Source organism: Arvicanthis niloticus, chromosome 2 (genome assembly GCF_011762505.2).
Source record: "Arvicanthis niloticus isolate mArvNil1 chromosome 2, mArvNil1.pat.X, whole genome shotgun sequence".
Classification (NCBI taxonomy): Eukaryota; Metazoa; Chordata; class Mammalia; order Rodentia; family Muridae; genus Arvicanthis; species Arvicanthis niloticus.
Window position 1 is genome coordinate 118,680,818 of NC_047659.1, and position 23,964 is coordinate 118,704,781.

The 23,964-nt window shown below is 38.0% G+C and overlaps 1 protein-coding gene across 1 annotated transcript; it reads right to left on the reverse strand.

The window, feature by feature from the left end:
- Positions 1–21,024: 21,024 nt before the first annotated feature.
- Positions 21,025–23,740, reverse strand: LOC117703225 (cystatin-S-like). Its single transcript, XM_034494695.1, has 3 exons — positions 23,510–23,740; positions 22,129–22,242; positions 21,025–21,108 (listed from the first exon to the last, which is right to left on the reverse strand). Exons 1-3 carry the CDS (start codon positions 23,738–23,740, stop codon positions 21,025–21,027), a joined length of 429 nt encoding a protein of 142 aa, XP_034350586.1.
- Positions 23,741–23,964: the final 224 nt, after the last annotated feature.

Sequence of the window (23,964 nt, forward strand, 5' to 3'; positions counted from 1 at the left end):
ATAACAAAAGTACATAAAAATATTGAAACTGGCAGAGGAAAGTGGGAGATACGTTTGCATTGCAATCATTGCATCACAAAATGTAGCATTGGCAAGTTGTCAGCAGGCATCTTCACATCTTGAAAAGCTGGTTGTTTCTTCCAGAAGAAAAGACAGCAGCAGCTATCTTATGTCCAGGGAATCAGGTTTTATAGATGACGTTGAATAACTAGGAATAAAACATATCAGGTAGTTACTATATATGCCAAAGAAGACAAAACCCCAGGGTTTAACAAGAGAACTTCAAGTCTAGAGTCTAATGATAGCAGATTTTTTAGTAAGAAAAATATTAGTAATAAAAATTTTAGTAATATCCAGAAACTGGAAAAAACTGAGATGGCCCTCAACTAAAGAATGGATAAAGAAAATATGGTTCATTTACACAATTGGATATTACTCAGCTATTTAAAACTAGGGAATCAGGAATTTTTCAGGTTAATGGATTGAACTATAAAATCTCATCCTGAGTGAGGTAACCCAGACCTAAAAGGACATGCATGGTGTATACTCACTTAAAAGTGGATATTAGCCATAAACAACAGGATAACCACACTACAATGTACAGACCCAAAGAAGACCAATAACAAGAAGGGTTCAAGGGAGAATGTTTGAAATCTTTCTCAGAAGGGGAAATAAAATAGTTATTGGAGGTTTGTGGAAGGAGTGAACTGTCTGGTAGATGGGAGGGGGAAAGGAGGTATAGTTAGGTATAGGGAGAGCAGGTTAGGGGGAAAATCTCTAGGATATGCCAGAGATCTGAAATTGCAGTAATCCCAGAATGACTTTGAGGGAAACTGTATCTGAAACTCATAGCAGTAGAGGATATGGATCCTGAAGTTACAGTACAGTGGACGGAAAAGAATAGCAACCCATACATAAGATCTTTGACCTGAAATGCATCCTGCCTACAAAATGTGTGGGGAGAAAGATAGAGCAGAGATCATCCCATGGGCAAGAACCAATCCCTGATACTACTCATAATAATGTATTTTGCTTATAGATAGGAGCCTAGCATAATTGTCCTCTGAGAGGCTCCATCAAGCAGCAAATGGAAACAGATGGAGAGACCCATAATCATACATTATATTGAGCTCTGAAAGTCTTATGTAAGATTTGGGGAAGGACTGAAGGACTCAAGTGAACAGGGACACCATAGTAAGACCAACAGAGTCAATTAACCTGGAACCTTTAGGGCTCCCAGAGACTTAAACACCAAACAAAGAGGAAGTACAGGCTGGAACTAGACCTCCCACCATACAAAGTAGAAGTGTAACTTGGTCTTCAATAAATAGAGGGGGCTGTTCCTGAATCTTTTACCTGACTGTGGATTCTATTCCCCTAACTGTTCAGCCTTAGCTGGCTTCAGTAGGAGAGGATGTACTTAGTCTTACAGTGACTTGATGAGGCAGAGATGGGTATGATAGTCACAAGAATCTATGTGATAGGGTACTGGGGTGGAGAATTTGGGGATGTAAAACTAATAAATAAATTAATAAAAATTTATTATTCTCCATCATTTATCTGTTTAACATGATCTTAGACTTGGTAGTTCTCAAATATTTCTGTCCAATTTTAGTTAAAATGTTCTCAAAAAATTTCCAGGGTCTATGTTATATTTTGGGTTTTATTGTTGTTAGAATATTTTCATGTCTCAGTTTTATTTTGTTTTGATTAATGACTCTCAGGACCCAAACTGGTCACTTCATTGTAGTCAGTTACCAGTCTACTTGGGACCAAATGTTTAAATGTTTAATCTTTATGAGGGACACAGAATATTAGAACCACAAAATTGGTGGGGTCACATCTTCAGTATGGTTTGACTATAGCTAAGAATAATTAATACAGAATCCCGCTTGACTTCCTTCATTCTTCTCATACTTACTGTTCCAGTGATTTCACTTTACCTAAGGGGCAGAAGGGGCAACTGTTGCTTCATGTCCTCCTCAGACTGAATTGTAGCTTAGAAATCCACAAAGCAATCAATTTCTCTGCTTCCCTCATGGTAGTGTTGAATGATTATAGTTTGGATATGTTAATCTTTGTAAGATTTTGTTGTTGTTGAAGACAGTAAACATCTATCAATAGAAACTTCTTTTATAAACTAACTTGTATATTTTAAGTTGAGATGAAGATAGCCACATTTATTGTAATTCTTGCATTCTTGTCTTTCTCAGATATAGAATAAGTTTGAGTGAAGATTTCTCTGAACACTTTTTAGAAACGTTCTTTAATCATTTATCCTACTTACATTCTAGTTACATTTTTAAAATGATAAGTCTTTGTTCAAGTTAGACAATTTATTTTTACTCTGTTCTCTCCTGTGCAAAATGTGACATTTGATTATATTTTCTCATAACCTCAGTAGCCAATACTTCTGATGTTTTAAAGTAAACTGGATCTTTGACTTTCCACTGCCATCAATGGTACATTAACTCTATAATATTAGTGATAGAACTTATAAAACCTTTTAGAATTGTGTGTCAAGGCCGGGCGGTGGTGGCGCACACCTTTAATCCCAGCACTTGGGAGGCAGAGGCAGGCGGATTTCTGAGTTCGAGGCTAGCCTGGTCTACAGAGTGAGTTCCAGGACAGCCCGGGCTATACAGAGAAACCCTGTCTCGAAAAACCAAAAAAAAAAAAAAAAAAAAAAAAAAGAATTGTGTGTCAAAAATAATCTGGCAAATTTTCTCCTTCAATACCGCTAAAGTGCATTGCTATGCAGTCCAGTACTGTCATATGTCCCCTGATTTTTATCCCCAGGCTCTTAAGTTCAAAGGCAGTTAGCTTTTATTTACAAAGAGATGTAAGTTAGATAAATTAATTTCAGTGATTATTTTGACTACATCATTTCTAAGTATAATAAAATTTTACATGAAAAACATGTAAATTATAAATATTATTAAGTCATAACTCTGAAGTCTCAAATTGATTTCTGGTGTGTAATTTATGTTATACTTTGATGATCATTACATAGTGATTTTTTTGCATTCTTTCATCAAAATCTTTTCACAGGACACATAGAAGGTACTCTTGAAGCTATGTATAAAACAGAAACACAATCCTTTCCAACTTGAATCTTCAGTATGAAAAAATTTCTCAAATGATCTGATTGAAAGGAATGATTCAGTGATGATGACTAATATTCTACAAACTCATGTTTCTTCCAAATAGGCTTAAATGAAATAAAATTTTCTCTAGAGTATACCAGTTCCTGGATTTAGGACTTCTCAATAATTTTTATAAATACATGTGACTTAAAAGATGTTCACTTTGTGACCCAGATGAAAAATTGTCTCTGTAATGGTAATGGAGTTACAGTAGAACTAATGTTGGAGGGTAGAAGGAAAATAGATTTGTCAAATAAGGTGTAAAACTTGCATCTGGTCTGTGGACAAGATATGGCCTGTTCAGTGACATTTAGAACTGATGTTTCACAAAAGGTCTTCATTCCAACTATGAAAGGGTAATCAAGATCCTGAAGCAAATCTTTGATATGTCCTTCAGAATGTTTCAGAGAAATGGAAGCTGGCCCTTTTTCTGTGACTTAGATTGTTTGTTGCTTATTTTCAGTTGTTCTTACACATGGCTTATGCTAGTCATCATTGCATTCATTCAAATACATATTCAGTACATGAAGTATTCTAGGATGGTGGAAAACATTAGGATAATGTAACAATTTATATGGGCATTTACACTGCATTTGGCATGCAATAAGGAGCCAAAATGAATTGCTACTCAGTGTAACTCCCATAGGGAGTCCTTGTATTTCATCATGGAACTGCCTCAATTTTGACTTTAGGGATCATCACTGATATTAGCAGTAGGGACAGTGTGCAGAAATGTGTGCTTAATTGGGAAGGTGTAGCGTGTGTTACACTTGATGACTAAAGATGAAAAGGAAGTTACAAAATGGAAGAGATAGATTAACTAGATTGCACATATATTTCATTTGAGATGAGGTAAAGATCTAAAGCAAGCAAGCAAACAAACAACCCTTAAGGAATAGCTTTGTGGTTAATAAGACTCAGTGCTATTTCTAGGACATGAGATCATTTCTCAGCATGCGTGTCAGGCAGCTGGCAAATTTCTATAACTGATGCTAATTGGAACCAAGACCTCTAGACTCCAGGAATATTCTGCTCAACTACCGATAACTATGAACAGACAATCAAGGACACACGTGAACACACCTACAAAGGCACAAAAAGAGACATACAAATAAACACAAACATACACTTGCAAATTTACACATAATTCAAAATAATCCTTCATAAGAAGAAAAAGCAATATACGGTATCTTTTGATCTTGTGGTTAAATGGCTAAATTTTCTTGATATTTCAACCTAATAAAGGTTTCATGAAGTCCTTTTCATTTTCCAGTATACCTAATTATGAATCCTCAAATGATTTTCTATAAGTTTACACATGAGATAGATAAGAATTAAATGGTGAAAAACAAAGTAGTCACATTTTTTTTTTTTTGTATCATTCTAGGCATGATGGATCAACACTAATGTCAGAGGAAATAGTGTTGCAATAGTCAAATTCTGAGAGTTATTTCAGGATGCTTATTCCTTACGAAACTTATAAAGCACCTGACTCCAAGATACCAGATCCATGCTTCCAAACATGGGGTTCTGAGTTCATAGAATTCCTTCTTCAAAGGCTCCCTTTCAGTGTGAGTATTGCCCATATAATATGACCTCTACAAAGCAAAAGAAGATCATGACTACAGAAAATATAAAGTTGAATGTGGATATCTACATGTCAGTGATAACCAGGGAAGGAGATGGCATAATTTCTAGAGGGGAATGTATATAGTCAACATTAAATATATATCTTTGACCTGATATTTTGAAGCATGATAGAGATAGCCTATCATCATGATTTTAGAACACATAAACCAGAAACAAATTTTAGATCACGGGTCAACAAGTTCTTCACTGTGTCATAGGGCCTAAATATGGGAGAAATGTAAAGGGAAATATATATAATGCTAAAAATGATTCTTGCCACCACCAAAGCCCACCTCAAGTACAAAGATCAATGATCATATAGCAGACAAGTAGAGTTATAGAACAAACTAAATTTGTTAGAAAACCTGTCATCCTCAACAATAGGATGCCTCAGGACTTGTCATTCTAAGTAGCACTCCAAGGTGAACAGCTGAAATGTAAAAGTAGCAGGTGTTGTAAATGGACAAGGGAGTAAGGATAACAGGAAATGTGAATTCACTGAGGTGCAATAACTAGGATCAAATAAAGATTAAAGAAACAAACACAATAATCCTGTGAATAAAGCATTATTATAGAAGTATAGAACTTAGATTAAACTTAATATCAACTATCTTAATAAGTCATTTGAACTTTCTCATTGTTAAAACTAAAACAAATACAAACATATCCTAAATTATAAGGTGCAATTAAAAGACCTGTAATTACTATTAGTTAACTCTCGTAAATATTTATGTGGAAGAAAACACATACTAAATTCTACAAAAAATACTAACTGTTTATAAACATGATTGGTCATAATCTAGTGAATTTTACTGCAATGAATATGAAGCACTAACAGAGCACATGTTGTCTTCAATCTGTAGTTTAATTATTTGTTTGGTAAAGATGAATATGCTAGCAGATTTCTTATATAGGCCAAATATTTGAAGGCATTTGTAATTACAATTTCAGTGGATTTTATTGTTTTTCTTTTAAAGTAGAAAGTTAAACTTTAAATTGCAATATGGTTTTAGAAATTAAAGAAATTAAAATTTTCTATATTCTATTCTGATAGTGAAAATTTATTTTTCTTGTGTTCAATTATTTTCATATAGATAGCCTTTGATGAAGTTAACAACATGATGAAGAAGCATAAATACCATTTACAACTGTAAGTAAGACTGTGGTTACTGGATGAACACCTCAATTTTACCAACAATGTAATATAAAACAACACTTGTCTAATATTTTCCAACCTCATCGTATTTTTCATGATACAATTCTCATTGTGGAAGATAAAGTTGTATTGGATGACACATGTTGATTATACTAACTTTTTAAAGATATATAATATGTTTGGTGATCTGGGAAATTTGACAATAAACTGAAGGAAATCTTTAAATAAAATAAGCTGTTTCTTAGGTCTTATTAATATTTTTATTTTTTGGTAATTTTTATCATACTAGTGGTAAGGAAAGTTAAGGACTATTGCTATGATAAATATGGGCATGTGGTAATTAGTTGTTTAAAAAATTAGTCTTTGTTAGGAATGAATAAGAGTTTCCAACTGTGAGAATAGAAAAATCCTCAGATTGTGGAGTAAAGCTTAATGGTAGATGGAAGTTTGAAAAACATGCTTAGAGAATTATGAATGGTAGAAGCAGTATCAAAGAGATGTCGGAGCAAAACCACAGTGACATTGGGAAAAGGGATAGAAGCCATTGAAGTTACATACTATCAACTATTTTGGCATATTCAGTCTGTCCTGAGAACTAAAATACATTCAAGCAATGAATAAATGTGTTAGACAGAAAAAATTTCCACAAGGATAGCACAGATTCTCTGATAAGGTTACTGCTATCAATTCTTCTCCAGGTCTACACTAAAAAAGAAGTGTATACTAAAATATGAAAGGAAATGTACATGTACACTTTGTTTAGGAAAAAGAAATGAAGAATATTAAGTCACACCAAGGAATGCATTAGAAAATAGATTGATTTCTCCAGAGAAATTTCAGGCTGTAAACCAAGAAACTAGGAATCCTTCTCTGTGGCTAAGGACTCATCTAGCTAAGACTCTTGAAATAAGAGGCCCTGGATTGTTAAAGGATTTACAGTACTTGCAATCACAAACAACTACCTAGGGAAATATTTCTACTGATTCAGAGAGTACACTAGTGTAGGTCCAAGGAAGCAAAACTCAATTTAGAGGTGATAAAGAACTGAGAAGCACTGTCTACTGTTTTAGTTGAACCATGTTGCTGCCAAAAGCCTTGTCATTGATCTAGGTGTTCTTAGAAAGAATGGAAAATCCATGATCTGTGCTGATGTTATGGGCAAGGAGAGTTCTTTTCCAGTGATATGCATAAGTGTTGTTCCATAATTGTAAACAAGAAACACTGAGAGCTTCTTTGAAAATGTCTTTATCACCTCAGCCCACCAAAAGAAAAAACAGTCTAGATGGGAAGCTATTGGTGAGACTACTTAAAACTATGCTAAATATGCTGAAGTATAGCTCTTCACAGTTGATGGCTTCTGGTGGCCACACCCTGAAAAAGAGACCCTTTGAGAATCTGCTAAAACGCTTAGAGAGTGTGGAAAAGAGCTTTGAACACATAAGCATAGGGAAAAAAAATCCTGAACAGAAGACCAATGGCTCAGGTTCTAAGATCAATAATTGACAAATGAGACCTTATGAAACTGCAATCTTCTGTAAGGAAAAGGACACTGTCAATTGGACAAAACAGCAACCTACAGATTGGGAAAATATCTTTACCAACCCTACATCCAATAGAGGATAATATCCAAAATATACAAAGAACTCAAGAAGTTAGATGCCAGAAAAACAAATAACCCTATTAAAACATGCGGTACAGAGGTAAAAACAGAATTCTCAGCTGAGGACTCTCAAATGGCCAAAGAAAACCTAAAGTAATGTTCAACTTCCTTAGTCATTAGAGAATTGCAAATTAAAGCAACCATGAGATTCTACTTTAAACCAGTCAGAATGTCTAAGCACAAAAACACAGGAGACATCAGATGCTGGCAAAGATGTAGAGAACTGATATACCCTCCCAGTAAATCAATCTTGTGCTTCCTCAGCAAATTGGGGACAGCTCTACCTGAAGGCCCAGCTATACCACTCCTAGGCAAATACCCAAAATATGCTACAACACATAGCAAGGACATGTGTTCCATTATGTTCACAGCAGCCTTATTTAGAATAGCCAGAAGCTGTAAACAATTCAGATGCCCCTCAGTGGAAGGATAGGTACAGAAAATATTGTACATTTACACAGTGGAATAACACCCAGTCATTAGAAATGACAACTTCATGAACTCTGTTGGCAAATGGATGAAACTAGCAAATATCATCCTGAGTGAGGTAATCCAGACCCAAAAGCCATGGACTGACCCATGTATACTTTGATTGGTGGTTTAGTCCCTGAGAACTCTGAGGGATCAAATTAATTGATACGGTTGTTCTTCTTGTGGAGTCACAATCCTCTTAAGCTCCTTCTGCCCTTCCATTGGGGTCCCAAGGCACAGTCCAATGGTTAGCTGTGAGTAGCTGCATCTGTTTTAATTAAGTGCTGGCAGAGCCTCTCAGAGGACAGCTATACCAGGCATCTGTTCTGAAGCACATCTTGGCATCAGCAATAGGGTCAGAGTTTTGTGTCTGTGGATGGAATGGATCTCAGAATGGATGTCATGATGGGATAGTCTCTGTATTGCATTTCTTCCAGGCTCTACTCCATTTTGTCTCTGTATTTCCTTTAGAGAGGAACAATTCTGGGTTAAACATTTTTAGTGGTGGCCCCATTTCTCCACTGTGGGCCATGTCCATCTACTGGAGTGGTTTCTTCAGGTATTATCTCCATGTTGTTGGGTGTTTCTGCTAATGACATCCCAATTGGGTCCTGAGAGACTCTGGTATCCATGATGTCTGGGACTTTCTAGTTGTTCCCCAAGTTCCCTAACTTCTATGGCTACTTATTTTTATTCTTTCTCCTGTTTCTCTAGACTTCTGGCCTGTCTCTTCCCATACCTGGTTCTTCTTCCCTTTTTGTGCCCCTCCCATCTTCCACCTAGCTCCATCCCTCTGCCTCCTATGATTATTTTGTTCCTTCTAAGTGGGTTTAAAGCATCCAAATTTGGCCTTCCTTCTTGTTAAGCTTCATATGATATTTGATTTGTCTTTTGGGTATTCTGAGCTTTTGGGCTAATGTCCACTTGTCAGTGAGTAGCAGAGGACTGCCTCGTCTGGCATCAATGGGAGGGAAGGTGCTTGATCCCATAAAAACTTGATGTTTCAGAGAAGAGGGATGCTAGATGGATGAGGCAGTGTACTGGCCCGCACTGCCCCACATTGGGAGTCAAAATGTTTCAGCCCGAGCTGCCCCACGCTTGGGGGCCAAAATGTCCCAGACTGCTCTGCTGCTCTGGTCTAGTGGGTCAGGGTCTAGCAAGAGAGAGAGTTGGGGGAAGAAGGGAAAGAGATGCGAAGAATAGAGACAACTCAGAGGGTGTAGTCAAGTCTTGTTTACTGTCTCCTATTGACTCCCTTGCAAGGAAATCCTGGGTATTTATAAGCACAAGCAGGGGAACACAGCTGAAGACTCTTTACCACGTGCACCATGAGGCTGGCATCACTAAACAGCAAAACAAGATATGTGGGATAAACAAGATGTTTGTCAGAGTGTGCTCAGCTGTTGTAGGCTGTTGAAAAACAAGTCTCTATCAGGGTATATGGCTTGAGATGGCTGCAAAGATGATAGCTGCTTTCTAGCTGCTTTCTAGCTGCTTTCTGCTAAAAGTCGGCTCCCAACAAGGCAGGAGTGGGTAGGTTGGTTGGGGAACACCCTCTTAGAGGCAAAGGGGAAGAGGATGAGGTGGGGAGCTTATGGAGGGGGAGACTGGGAAGGGAGTAACATTTGAAACATAAACAAATAAAATGATAATAAATTATTTAAAGAAGAGAAAAAAACATTATTTTATGAAGCATATTTCATTCTATATTAATGAAGCTGGAGGCCCATAGTTTTCTATCCCATAGCCTACTTTGATGGGGCTTTAATCAGAGAAACCCTTCATAGACCTCTTTTAATGTGAGTGCTGTCCACATCCTACTACTTCCCCAATGCATGGGAAGTTCATAGGCAATGGAAAACCTGAAGGTGAATCCGCATATTTATAATCAATCACTCCTAGAATAGGAGAATACATAAATTTTCAGGGCATGTACACAGTCACGGTTTTTTTTTTTTTTTTTTTTGATTGAACTGAGATTTTGAAGCACACTGGAAATGTCAGATCATCATGCTCAATCATTTTAGATTGGTGAGTCTATCATGGGGTACAAAGAGTAGAGAAACACAAAGTTCAATTTTATGTTGGAGAAAAATAAGTAGAGAAAATAAAATATTATTGCCCTATTCACAAAAGAGACCACAAATTCATAGGTGGGTGATTATATTGCAAACATTCAGAGTTAGAGTAAAGCCTAGAGTTTAGGGAGAATCTCACATCCTCAACAAAAGCAAGTCAGCATACTTGGCTTCACATTTGCTAAGCACATAACCAAGAAGAGAAGATGAGATGAAAAGATAGCACGTGTGAAAAGACAATGGAATAAAGTTGAGAGGAAATGTGAACTCAGTGAGGTGAAATGACCAAGATCAATATAGATTAAGAGAACAAGAGAACAAAAAACAATAGTATCATAAACAAAATTTTACTTATTGCAATAGATTGCCCAAGGAACTACAGGAAATAACTTATTCATCCCTGATGAATAAATGACTATTTGGATGTCATGGAAGAATTCATAAAACATAGTTAAGCAATTACAATGTATAAGATGGTGGTGTGGAAAATACAAATTAGATAGGTTGTTTCAGAACACAACATGAGTAACTAGAGCATTATTCACCCTCACAAGTATTATTTTTTTAACTTAGGTGATTTGACAAATGTTTCTGTAGCCAAAACTTGGGTATATAAACTGAAAACTTTTTTTTTTGTTCACGAAGTTTGCAAAAATAAAATCTAGTGTGTAAAAATAATGTTATTACAGACCATGGGAAAATCTCTCTGTGCTATAAACTTCTAAATATAGAGTAGAATGACAAAACCATGGAACAATCTAAAACTTCATTGCAATGGATTAATAATTTGTATACATTATTCAGAGGGAAATTTCATGCAAAGTTTCATTCATACTCAAAGTTGATATGGTCAGATACTCAGTGAAACTTTTTTGAAATTCATCTCTTCATTAATAATTTTAACTGATGTTCAAATCAAAGTGCCTGGTCTACAAAGAGGGAGACATATGATAGACCTGAATTGTGTAACTGTGAACTTTTTAGCCACTGAAAGAAGGAAGGAAACTTGTATAATGTCTCCTATAGTCAAATTTTCATGGCTACTACTGTCCTAACATTTATGCTGCAAAAACAATGCACAATTGATCTCAAAGAAGTAAGAAAGTCATAATTTACTTTAAAACATCAGAAATGTAGGATATAATCATGAGAAATGCATAACCAAATTTCATATGTGTGCACATTTGGGGGTATATTCAAATAGCTGATTTCTGGTTTGAATGAAGATTAATGATTTGAAATATATGACCCAAATGTAAATGACATTAGAGACTATTTCCAGAATATGTTTGTGGTGATCTGCACTTTCATTTTATCTCACACCTGATCATACACCTATCTCACATACAAGAATCAGCTCAGGTTAGAAGGACAAAACTTTTAAGATATGTTAAAAGTAATGACTGGCATGTGTTTACAGTCTCCAGCAAAGCAAACTTATAAACCTAACATTGAGCTGTAATGACTCAGCACTTACATTGCTGTGGCATAAAAACTGAGTATTTAGTGGAAAGTTGAACTATAGTAATGTATGATTACCACCCTCACTTTGACTTGTCAGGCTGAGCTTATTCCCTTTTACTTGATATTTCATTAATGGTCTATCAACTTTTTGCAGAGACAAGTGTGCATCTTCATTATCTAAAACTCATCTGTTTTTCTGAATAGGACTTTGATAAAATTCAAGTATCAAAATGTCTGAGGCTATGAGTCATGCTGTGCTGAGTTAGCCACTTCGTACAATGCCCCAATCCCCATATATATGCCCTAGTCCTTAGGAATATAACATTATGTGGATACCTGATATCTTATTTGCTACAATCCAGATACACAAATCTGAGTAATATCCACTTTTACTTTTCTCTTTCTTTTTTCCGATGCACCATTGCAAGCACCACATGGCTTGCCCTTGCTTTGTGCAATAAAAAATAGTTATCAGCTTCTGAGTTGTCATTGTCTGAGATCATGTTGGAAAACAGAATCAAACAGACAGGATCTGAGGGCCTTTAGCCCCCATATTTCTGTGTCTGGCATGCAGTATTGCCTGTGGACATGATCAAGTTTCAGAGCATATAAAAAGATACAAGGGGTCAAATCCACCATGCAAAGGCATTCCTTTTATGTGATGAGCAGAAGTAAAGAGGACCTTCAGCTGCCACGATGCAACATTGGCCATTACTACAGAAAGGAGTCATTCATGAAGGATTTGGACATTGACAGAGATAATGCTAGTGTCAATTGTATGTGGAGAGGTAGCATGGCATGCAGATTATCCCTTTTTCTCAAATATCCAGAGGCTTCATAAACATCAAGTTCTGTTTGCATGTGTCTGTAAAACTCTTCAGATGACTTTGTGGAGTGTACGTATAATTATGTATGTGCATGTCTCTATGTGTTCATGTGTTTATTATTTGTGTGTGTGCGTGTATGTTTGTGTTTTGTGTGTATATGTGTGTGTATGTAAGTTTCTGATAAAGAAAATACCAACCATCATTTGAGAGATGGTGACATAATCCAGCTCCCTGAGCATTCATTTGTTTCACTTTGGGCCATGGTGGGAGTGACATGTCATAATGGCAGCCCTTGTCTTTCCTCATATTTGAAAGTCAACTGTCCAGCTGGACAGAGGATTCTGACATTCTGCATATGCTGAATGAATTATGGTAGACTTGCTTCTATCACCAAGTGCAGTGTGTTGGTCATAAATACCTCCTTGCCACTACACTTAAAGATGACATAGTAGTGTCCCATACTAAAACCTGTGAATTTATCAGACATATCCTCACAACCTACCTACCACATGATATCTTTAGTACATGGCAGAAAACAGAATCATTCACACTGTGACCACAGAATTTATTTTCTAAACTTTCTTCAATGCCCCCAGTTGAAATAGGACTTTTTCAAGAGGAAAGTGTTTAAAGCCTTGATGCACAGAGAAAAAAAAAATGGGATATTTTATGCTGAGAGCTATAGCCAGGATATAAAATAATCTAGGGTGTGAAACCAAAATTCATTGGGAATGGATACCAACCTCTTCCATGATCCATAGATTTTTGAGGCCTATAGGTATGCCTGTTAAACTTTTATCAAATGTCCTTGAGGTGATAAAAGAAAAACTTTTGAGGAATTGTGCATTGTATATGCTGATTTCAGTAATCAGAAATATGGTTACAATTCATACCCTGGTATGAATTGTATGTTGTTAATCATTGCTCTCCATTACCTTCTGATTGATGAACTAAAGAGCCAAATAGCTCATACCTGGGCTGGAGAGGATAAGTTGGAAATTCTATGCCCTGAGAGTGAGAGAGCTTCTCTTGTGGAAGTCAACATTGGGACACAAATTAAGATAGAGGTGCCAGGGCAAGACTAAGATGGTAGGTAATATGCTGAGAAGTAACTCAGGAGAACATAATTGGGTTAGAATAGCTGAATATCTGCCACACGATAATGTGTGGAGCTTTTAGTAAATGTATCAGGTCTCTATGTCAATATTCTAGAACTTGGGTAGTTTCCATGAAATTGAGTTATACATTGGGATTGCAATGTGTTAGGAACATAATACATGTTTAAACAAAAGTATCAGATAATAGAAAAAATCCCAGGTAGAAGGTGAGGAAAATTTTTCACAGAAATCAAAGTTTCTCAGCAGGTCTGGTGCTCACAGTTCCTTTAACACTGAAGGCAGATGAGCAGAAAACCTGAACCCAGCAACTTCTTAGAGCTACTGGATGGTGCCTGCATGTGAAAGACAGCAAGTGGCAGTGCATTCTTGGAGCTAGGTGGAATGGCAGAAGCTGCGGATAACTGCCAGCATCAAGTCAGAGAAACAGGCTCTATATGTTACCTACTTCTGAGGAGATAAGAAACATAGGAAGCCAAGATATGGAAGTCACAAACTCAGATGAATCTCTGAGCTTGTACAGTAACTAGCAATCCCCAAATGGCAAAGATCAAAATCTCATGTGACAGCAGATGCTGGTGAAGATGTAGAGGAATCAGAACACTCCTCCATTGCTGCTGGGATTGCAAGCTGGTACAATCACTCTAGAAATAAGTCTGGCCTTTTCTCAGAAAATTGGAAATAGTTCTACCTGAGGACCCAGTTATACCTCTCCTGGGCTTATACCCAAAAGATGCTAAAAAAAATAACAAGAACACATGGTCCACTATGTTCATAGCAGCATTATTTATAATAGCCAGAAGCTGGAAACAACCCAGATGTCTCTCAATAGAGGAATGGATACAGAAAATGTGGTAAATTTACACAATGGAATATTACTCAGCTATTATATCAATGACTATGAAACTTGAAGGAAAATGGATGGAACATGAAAATATCATCCTGAGTGAGGTAATCCAATCACAAAAGAATGCACATGGTATGTACTCACTGATAAGTGGATATTAGCCAAAAAGAAGCTTGGAATGCAGGATACAACTCACAGACCATCTGAAACCCAAGAAGATGACACCAAAGTTTGGATCCTGCAGTCCTACGCAGAAAGAAGATAAAAATAATCTTGGGAAGGAGAGAGAGAGAGAGAGAGAGAGAGAGAGAGAGAGAGAGAGAGAGAGAGAGAGATATCTGGGAAGGAGAAAGAAGGAAAAAGGAAAAGGGGAGCTGGTTCAGATATGAGAGGAGATTTAGTGAAGTACAGATGGTTATATTTTGAAAGGATGTGTGCAGCAGTGGGGTAGGGATAACTGGGGGTAGCCAATAGAAAGTCCCAGATGCCAGGGATCCAAGAGGTTCCCAGAACACAAAAGGGGAAACATTACCAAAATATCCAACAATGAGGAGATAGAACCTATAGAAACCATATCCAGTGTGTAGGCATGGCCCAGTTGAGGGATGGGGCACCCACCCATCTCAAAAATAATAATTCAAAATTTTTCCTGTCAAACGGAAGTTCAGGGACAAAGAGTGGAGCAGAGACTGAAGGAAAGGCCATCCAGAGACTGTCCCACCTTGGGATCCAACCTATCTGCAGACACCAAACCCAGACACTTTTGCTGATGCCAAGAAGCATTTGCTGACAGGAGCCTTGTATAGCTGTCCCCTGAGAGAATTTGCCAGACAGATGTGGATGCTCCCAGCCAAACATCAGACTGAGTGCAGGAATCCAGTTGGAAAAGTTAGGGCAAGGACTGAAAGAGCTGAAGGGGTTTGCAAAACCATACACAGAACAACAAAATCAAACACCAGACCTCCCAAAAGTGTACACATGGGTGGACCCATGGCTCTAGCTGGATATGTAGCAGAGGATAGGCTTATCTGGCATCACTGAGAAAGGAGCCCCTTGATCCAGTGGAGAAGATGACCTAAGGTAAGGGAATGCTAAGGCTGTGAGGCAGGAATGGGTGGGGCACCCTCTTAGAGTCTGGGGTAGGGGGAGGAAATAGATGATTTTGGAGTGAAAACTTGGAAGGGGGATAACATTTGAAATGCAAATAAATAAAATAACCAACAAAAAGGAAAGAAGTTCATATAACATTAGAAACAGAGAAAAATATTAAGTTTGGAAGCAGTAAGAAAAATGATGCAGTCTCCAAAGGAAGAAAAAAAAAAAAAAGAAATAAAGTATCCAAAGAAAGAAGAGAAAAAGACAAATAGCCCTTTCAAAGGAAAGAGGGTGAAATAAAAATAAAATAGTCTCATCTCAATGCCCGTAATCAGCTTGAAGAAGTTAACGAAGAGTCAGCGCCCCTATTCCCTGGGCTTGGGGACTAAGGTGGTTAATATTGGACTGTCTTTCTAGGGAAAAGTAGAGGTTTTGTTGGAACAGGGAGGATTAACTAGGATTTAGTGCATAGCCACAACCTATTGATATAAATCTGTATAATTAGTATCAAGATGAAGTTATGATCTCTTAAATGGTACAAAATTTACTTTGATTTCAAATTTAAGGTTTTCATTGGTACGAGTTTCTTATTGATATAAAAATGAGATGAATATTGGTACTCGCATAGACATTGTGCCTGTATAACACATTTAGGAATACAAGGCTTAGACCCAGTCCTTCTTTAACTTCTTTAACAGATTTGAGATGGTTAGCCTGTGAGTTAAGGGCCTATAGCAAATTCATGGCTTGGAGTTCATTGTTAGGGTGTTCTCTATGTTTTATTTAGAAATAGCTGAGAGGAGTTAACAGACAGCAGTCCAGTTTATCTTACATGGATAGTTGGTTTTCAAAATGTCAGAAGTCTATAGAATTGATGCTACAAACATTTCTATATTAATGTTCATTTTTATTAGAGACCTGTCTGCTCCTGACAGCTTCCTGTCTTGGATTCTAAGAAGAAATTGAGCATCCTTGGAGTTACTCCACTTGTGCAGAGACAGCCACTAGGCAAGAATTGCCTCTTTCCATCTACAGACAAATTACTGTCCAGAAAAGGACACATTTGCAGAATAGTTGACTGATTATATCTGCCTAGACAGAGTAATCAGTCCTTAATAATTCTGCATCACTAAGGTCTGTCAGATGATTCTGGGCCAGAAGGCTGAAGATCTGATGCTCCAACGTTCTGTAGTATAGGGGCTGTCCAGGTGTTCAGCGGTCTCTATAAATTGGCTAAGTTTTAGAAGCTATGCTTCCCATAATTTCAGTTAACAGTCATTCTAGATCTCTGACGGGGTTGAAGACCTATAGTCTCATAGCCAATCCTGGCTATTTACTTTGAGAGAAAAGATCTGAGTGGAAGGTGGTCAGCTGACATTCATCCTAAAGCCAGGTTCAGAACTAAATGTTTTAGTTAGGATAGACGACAGAGGTTCTGGTTAGTCAACAAAATGATGGACTGAGTATTAGGACTATCTTGTACCTCACTGGTACAAATCGGCATAATTATGCTCTAATTGTATTTTGAGAGAAAAGTTTCATTTTAACAGGAAGGGTGATATGTAAGAGGAGCTAAGTTGGGAGGAGTACTGAGAGGAAGAGAAGGAGTAAGAAGAGGAGGAGAAGGAGAGGAGAAGCTAGGAGATGAAAGAGAGAAAGAGGGGGGAGACAGGGAGGCAGATGTTCATGTATCTCCACCAGTCAAAGATAGTTGATATATCTAGGTTGGGTAGTGGGTTACACCTCTGATTGAACAATACCAAACTTATAAAGCCTATGATTAACATTTTTTAAAAAATGTATAAATGCAAAAAGGAAAAGGGGGCATGGGATAGGGGTTTTCTAAGGGGGGAATGGGGAAAGGGGATGGCATCTAAAGTGTAAATAAAATATCTAATAAAAAAATGGAAAAAAGGAAAAAAGAAAAATAGAGAAAGAGAGAGAGCTTGAGATGGCAATGCTGTATTTCAAGCAACATATGAGAGACAATGAAGTGAACATCTTCTTTCCCTCCTCACAGTGCTGTAGATCAGCAATTTAGTGAGGCTTATCTGGACAGTACACACAGGATTTCTGCATGTGGTCAGAATTCAATGATAGTTGCTGCTGTTAACTGAGCATGGATTTCCAGGTATGGTCACTAATTTCTCCAGAATGAGAAAGAGCTTACCAGGCAGTTTTACTTGTAGGTCTCAAGATATCCTTTTTACTACAGCTGCCCTGGAGATGATTAACTAATAGGCTATATTTGCTTTGAAAATTATAAACTTCCTACTCTAGATAGGTGAAACTGTCTTAAGCTCCACTAACTTAGGAAGGAAACATTGGACACAATTGTGTCACTCTCAAGACTAGGAAAGTCAGAGAATTTTGAGAACAGTTTATATGCACATAGAAGTACATAATACCATTGGTAAAAATATGAATATATAAATGTGCTGTGTGTTTTTTTCCTGTGCAGTGTTGCCTGTGTTTGTGTAGATGATGATATAATTTAGGTTCCTATATATTAATATATCAAGTAAAGATATGTAAAAGTAAATTGTATATAAAAAAGTATAGGGTCTGGGACTCTTTCACATGGATGAGGTTGAAGTTCTACTGGACTACCAGATTCTGGATTAGGCATTTTACTCAGAGCCTGTGATCCTGGAAAATACATGCAGTGATTTTTCCTGAGAACACAGTATGAGAAAATGTCCAAAATCTACCAATTTAATGTAATTCCAATCAAAATTCAGACTAAATTCTTCACAGATATGGAAAGAACAATTCTCAACTTTATATAACCCAAAAACATAAAACACAGAATAGCAAAAACAATTCTCAACACTAATAGAACTTCTGGTGGAATTACCCTCTATGACCTCAACCGATACCACTTAGCAATGGTTATAAAAATTATATTGAATTAGTACAGAAACAGAGAGGTCTACCAATAGAATAGAAGCAAAGACCCAGAAATATTCCCACATACCTATGTACTCTTGATCTTTGATGAAAACAAAGAGAGCCAAGGGAGGATGGTTGATTCTGCCTTTGAAGTAGAATAAAATAGATATTGGAGGAAAATGGAGGAAGTAGCCTGAGGGAAAAGAAATGGGGGAGAGCTAGGCAGCAGAGGTCTCTTAGTAGGGAAAGCAGAGAAGAGAAAATGAAGATTGGAAGTATACAGTGCAAGGGTTGGGGTAGGAAAATCTGTAGGTTTGACCAGGGACCTGAGACAGGAAGGGATCAAAGCATGTCTATGGGGTGATCTATAAGACTCCTAGTGGTGGGGAGTATAGATCCTGAACTGACCCCTTCCTGTAGCCCAGTGTGATTTCCAGTGTCAGTATACTGTCTAGATTACAACCACAAAATCTTTCACCCAAATTGTGTCTTGCCTACAAGATATGCACGTATAAAATAAAGCAGAGATGTTGGGAGTAACCATCAAATGACTGACACAGATCGAGACCCATGTCATGTTTAGGAACCAATCCTTGACACTATACATTATACCCAGCTATGCTTATAAACAGGAGGCTAGCATAATGATCCTATGAGATGCACCCCCAGCAGCCAATAGAATCAGATGTGAAAACCCACAAACAAACATTTGATGGAGCTATTCTAGTCTTATGGACAAGCTGAGGGAACGGTTGAGAGACTGGAACAAGATAGGACATACAAGGACGACTAAAGCAGTAAACTATCCTGGACTTTTTGGGGTCTACAGAGACTGACCTATCAACAATAGAGTGAGCATGGGCTGAAAATCGGCCCCGGAACATATGTGACATGTCTGCAGCTTGGACTTCAAGTAGATGCTCCAGCAACTGGAGACACAGATTTCATATTGTGAGAGTAAGTTTGTGATTTCATTCTTTTTTGAGATTTTTTTTATATTTTAATTATTAACATTTCAGATGTTATCCCATTTTCTCACCCACCCCCCCACTAATCACTATCCCAACCCACCTCCTCCTTTAATGCTTTTATATCATTTAGATTACATGCAAGTCAGTTCTAGGTTGAGGAACTAGTAATACAATAGATGATAATACCCAAGAACAAGCAAGGCAATGCACCAAGATAGTCAAAGAACACACAGGACAATTCGAGTCAATGGGAATATGGGATTAGAAAGAGGTCATCTTCAATATATAATTCTCCTCTTAAGAATGGGTCATTAGTGTTCTTGGTAGAGATGGCACATACCTTAATGTCTGAATTATTAAGGGAACACTGTGGGTTTAAGTGAGTGGGATATAACACCCTGCTACGAACTGCATCAGTTGAGACCTAAAGACTCAGTGGTCAAACACCTGAGACTTTGGCAATTTTCTGCTCCTTATCAGACACCAGACCTGGAACATGTTCAATGCTCCCCACATAAGGAGACAGGACCTCTACTCAAGTAGACCCAGAACAGAGTTCTCCTTGCTAATGAGTTACCTAGAGGCCCTGAGGGCTTAGTGAATAAATTTGTATTCCATGACATTTCTCCCTGAAAAAGGTATTCAATCTATGACCAGATCCTGAGAAGTAGGGAATTCATCTATTTACTGCTATGATCTACCAATAAACAGTTTGGAACCATGGACTCTCTGTTTCATCTATTGGTGCCATGAAGAAACTGGAAAAGGACTCTGCCTATAGAGTCTCAGCAAAAAGTTTCATAGAAGGCCATTCTGCACTTCCAACCTACCTTCTCCAAGTGAGGACAATCACCAATGAGCAAAGCCAGTTTTCAGCCTTGACGCCAGGATAAAGGTTATCCTCAGCCTGAGTCCCCTGACTCACTTCTTGGCTCTTCAGTGACTTCCAGTGGTGCCTGTATATCCCAGAGACAGGGAACAACAAGGCCTGGACTTTTGAAGGCCCAATGACCCCCAAACAAGATTCAGCTTAATGCCCAATTTTAGACTGCATTTTACTGCCACTCAACCATTGCTCTGGTGCTTTCTACAGACCAACACCCACTGAATGGCACCAGGGGAAATGCAGTCATGCACATACTGCATATTTCACCTCCCCAGGGCCATGTCCATGGGCTGGAGCAAAGCAATTTCACTACCCTATATGGGGCATTCAGTACTGCCCCCTTATAATCTGTCTCTCTTCTAGGGGCCACTGTGTCAGCAGAATTGATTTTCACTTCCTTCACATTCCTTATCATCTCACTATTCTGGAAAATAACAGTGTCATAAGCCCTTGACTTGATATGCACTTATGGATGTGAACCCTAGTTAGTCTCTTTCCCATCACACAAAGTTAGATACACTAAGACTGGAGTCACACCAATTGAGCTGTTGAACATTTTATTGAACAAGGTATTAGCAAGCATATGTGGGTAATGTACTGAAGCAATTGCAGACGAAGAAGAAAGTGGAAACTGCTAGGGTGTAATTGTATTTGCTTAGCAGTCAAAGCCACTGCTAATATTGGTGCTGATAATCTGCAAGGCATCCATCTAGGCAAGGTCATCCATTGGAGTGATGAGACATGGCCAAAGGTGTCTGCATCTTGCACAGTGCCACCTGCCACAAACTTATGTACTGTGACAGCTGGAGCTCACCAGGGCCATATAATTCTCCCAGGGGACATCAAGGACCTCAAAAGAGCAGAATTCACTCTATAAAAGTGAACAAAGAAGGTTGATCAGTGCTGGATAAAGCTAAGAGGAAATCTGAAACCAGAACACTTTGGAGGTATTCAACTGGTGACTGTAAAAACAAACCTCTGCAAAGTCTAACAACACTCAGCCTGATTTAGCTTTGTCTGCTGATCTACAATGTAATGATGTCCCACTCCATATGACTACTATTTACCTTTTAGAATCACAGGGTTTCTCATCTCTTTCTCAAGACATCCCTTTAAGGAACACCATATGACTCATTCTAGGATCACAGAATTTCGGACCAGAGCATGCATTCAGTACACAGGACCCTCTCACTTCCACACAGGGGACATTCAGGGGCATGGGGCACAGAAACTCCTGAAAGCTCCATAGTAGAAAAAGTGGTGTTAAGAGGAAATACCATTGTATACAAATCTACTGTGTCTCTTCTGTACCACTATCACGGAATAGGCTGGAATTGAGTGCAAAGGACAGGACTGCAGGGCCCATTTTCTTTCAGGGTGGTCTGGACAGAAGCTGTGCTTGTCGGTGTAAATGTGTCTTCTCAACAGTGAAACCTGTTGCTCCCAACTCCAGGTCAATCAAGCAACACCACAGTGATCACAGAGTAGATAACTCACATTTTTAACTTAGGGAGCAATGCAAATTATTTATGTGTAGAGGTACTCTGTTCCACCAGTGCTACATTTACTATCAATACTTCATGGATGTATTCTTAACTAAGTGCACTACCCTTACACATACACACTTCTGTAAAAACTTATATGTCACATATATACATTTCTACCTTTGCTCAAGTAAATCTTAGACACACTTTGATCTACTTATATTGATGCACACACACACACACACACACACACACACACACAAACAAACACAAACTTTCTTCCATGTTTGCAAATATTGCACATGTGTATGAATATGTTATAAAAGGTACTGTCATAAACTCACAAGCTTGTACATCCCTCTCCTTGATAAAAAAAAAAAGGTCTTTGGCATGTGTCATATTCATACCTCTTGCTGATCAGGCTGTTCATTTAAGGGACACTGGGTCAAGTCATCTTCAGTCTTCAAACATGTTGTTTTGCCTAGGATCACTTCAAAATAATATTTCCGTCCACCAACTACCTAAGGAGAAGGTAAAGATTCCCTTTTAACATTAAACTGAACTCCATGGGAGCTCTTTTACATTCCAGTAAGACAGGACACAGAAAGAAAAATGTTTCTAATACTTTGAAAAAGTATGTAACTCTGAGGAGTCTGCTAGCATGGAGGCAATATACAGTTTGTATCAGTAATGCAAGGTTGTTCAGAGGACCAGTGATGTCTGGAGGCTTAAGCACAGGGACTAACTTTAGGAGGATGCCACAAACGAATGAGAAGTAGCTCTGTTCCAGTGTAGTGATGTGTGGGAACTCACTATTAAAATTTAGCTGAATGATTGAGAGAGGAGAAAAATCCAATCTCTTCTTTTATTCAGACTCATCTCTGCATGGATTTAAGGACATTGGATGCTTCACTAAAAGAATGTTTCAACACAATATAATACACCCTTATATCAACTTCACTTTAACTGCAACTCTTAATGGGAATATCTTTTGAGTTTGAAACTCTCAAGTATGTCTTCCATTTTTAGTTAAATACATTTAGCTCATTTTCCCACAAAGAATCATAGATGCCTCCTGACAGAACTCTAGGGAAGCAAAAGGTGAGAGCAGACAAAATGTTAAGAATCCTTTGAACCCAGAAGTGAATCTTGTGGATCTTTTGCACTAAGCTACACATCAACAAAATGAGATTCGTCCACTCATTTCAGTGTACACTGGTCTATGATTCTCTAGTAATTTATGCATCCCACATAATATGCCTGAATGAAAATGTTCATGTAGGGGTTTCTTTTTGTGTAAGGGTCAGGGTTTCATAGGTTCTATTCCATTATGCAACAAAAGACCTAGAGAAACAAGAAATTTACATTATGATGATAGAAAACTGAGAACAAGACATAGGAGAAAGATCCTAAAAAACACATGACAAGGGTATCCATGACATTTTCTGATGAAGAGCCTCTGTCCTGGTGTGGCTGGGAAGTTTGGAAAGAAACATACATGCACACACAGACAGCATACTCTAAAATTTCAAAGGAGTGAAACAGAAGTGATTGCAGTTTGAGTAAGCTCACCTACAAGTGCTTCCAAAAGACAGAAAATATCTGAGGAAATGATGTAAGAAAGGGAAGAATATGTCAACACTGTAATACAACCTCAAATCACTAGTTCAAAAGCAAACCCAATCAGGATCAGAGAGAAGAATGGTGGAGAGAATGGTAGATTGATTAAGGACATATGTGTGTCTCTCTACAAAATAAGTCAGCTTCCTTCTATAAAGGGTCACATACCTGTGTTTTGACACTCTTCACTTCCACCACTTGACTCAGGTACATGTCACTGTTTTGTTCATTGTACTGGCTGACAGCAAAGTTCAGTGCTTCACGGGCCCCATACTCCTCCATACTCGATTCCTCTATGCCACCTACCAGAATGTTACCTACCACAGGGTAATAGCTCAGGTTCAGAACTAATACTAGGGTTGTTAGAAGAAAGAGTTGAGAATGGAGCAGGTAGGCCATGGTCTTTTAGAATTGGACTTGGATCCAAGGTTAGACGTGGAACTGAGTGAGCCTGGATCAGGCAGTGAGTACAGCCTGCAGATGAATTCGCCTTTTATCCTGTACTCTTAGTTTGGATTGGCTCCTTGTCAGCACCACGTGTTATTTCAACCTTTCCTCCTTTTTGTCTATTTCTGCCCTTTATATTTTCCCTCTTTACATCGCTCCTACAGGACATAAGATAT

Excerpts from the sequence above, each read along its gene's own strand:
- LOC117703225 (XM_034494695.1), bottom strand. The coding sequence starts at position 23,740 with ATGGCCTACCTGCTCCATTCTCAACTCTTTCTTCTAACAACCCTAGTA. Across the intron at positions 22,243-23,509 it reads TGAAGAGTGTCAAAACACAG|GTAGTTGGTGGACGGAAATA; the intron begins GTATGTGACCCT and ends CCTTCTCCTTAG. Across the intron at positions 21,109-22,128 it reads AACAGCCTGATCAGCAAGAG|AGTGAATTCTGCTCTTTTGA; the intron begins GTATGAATATGA and ends TCACTTTTATAG.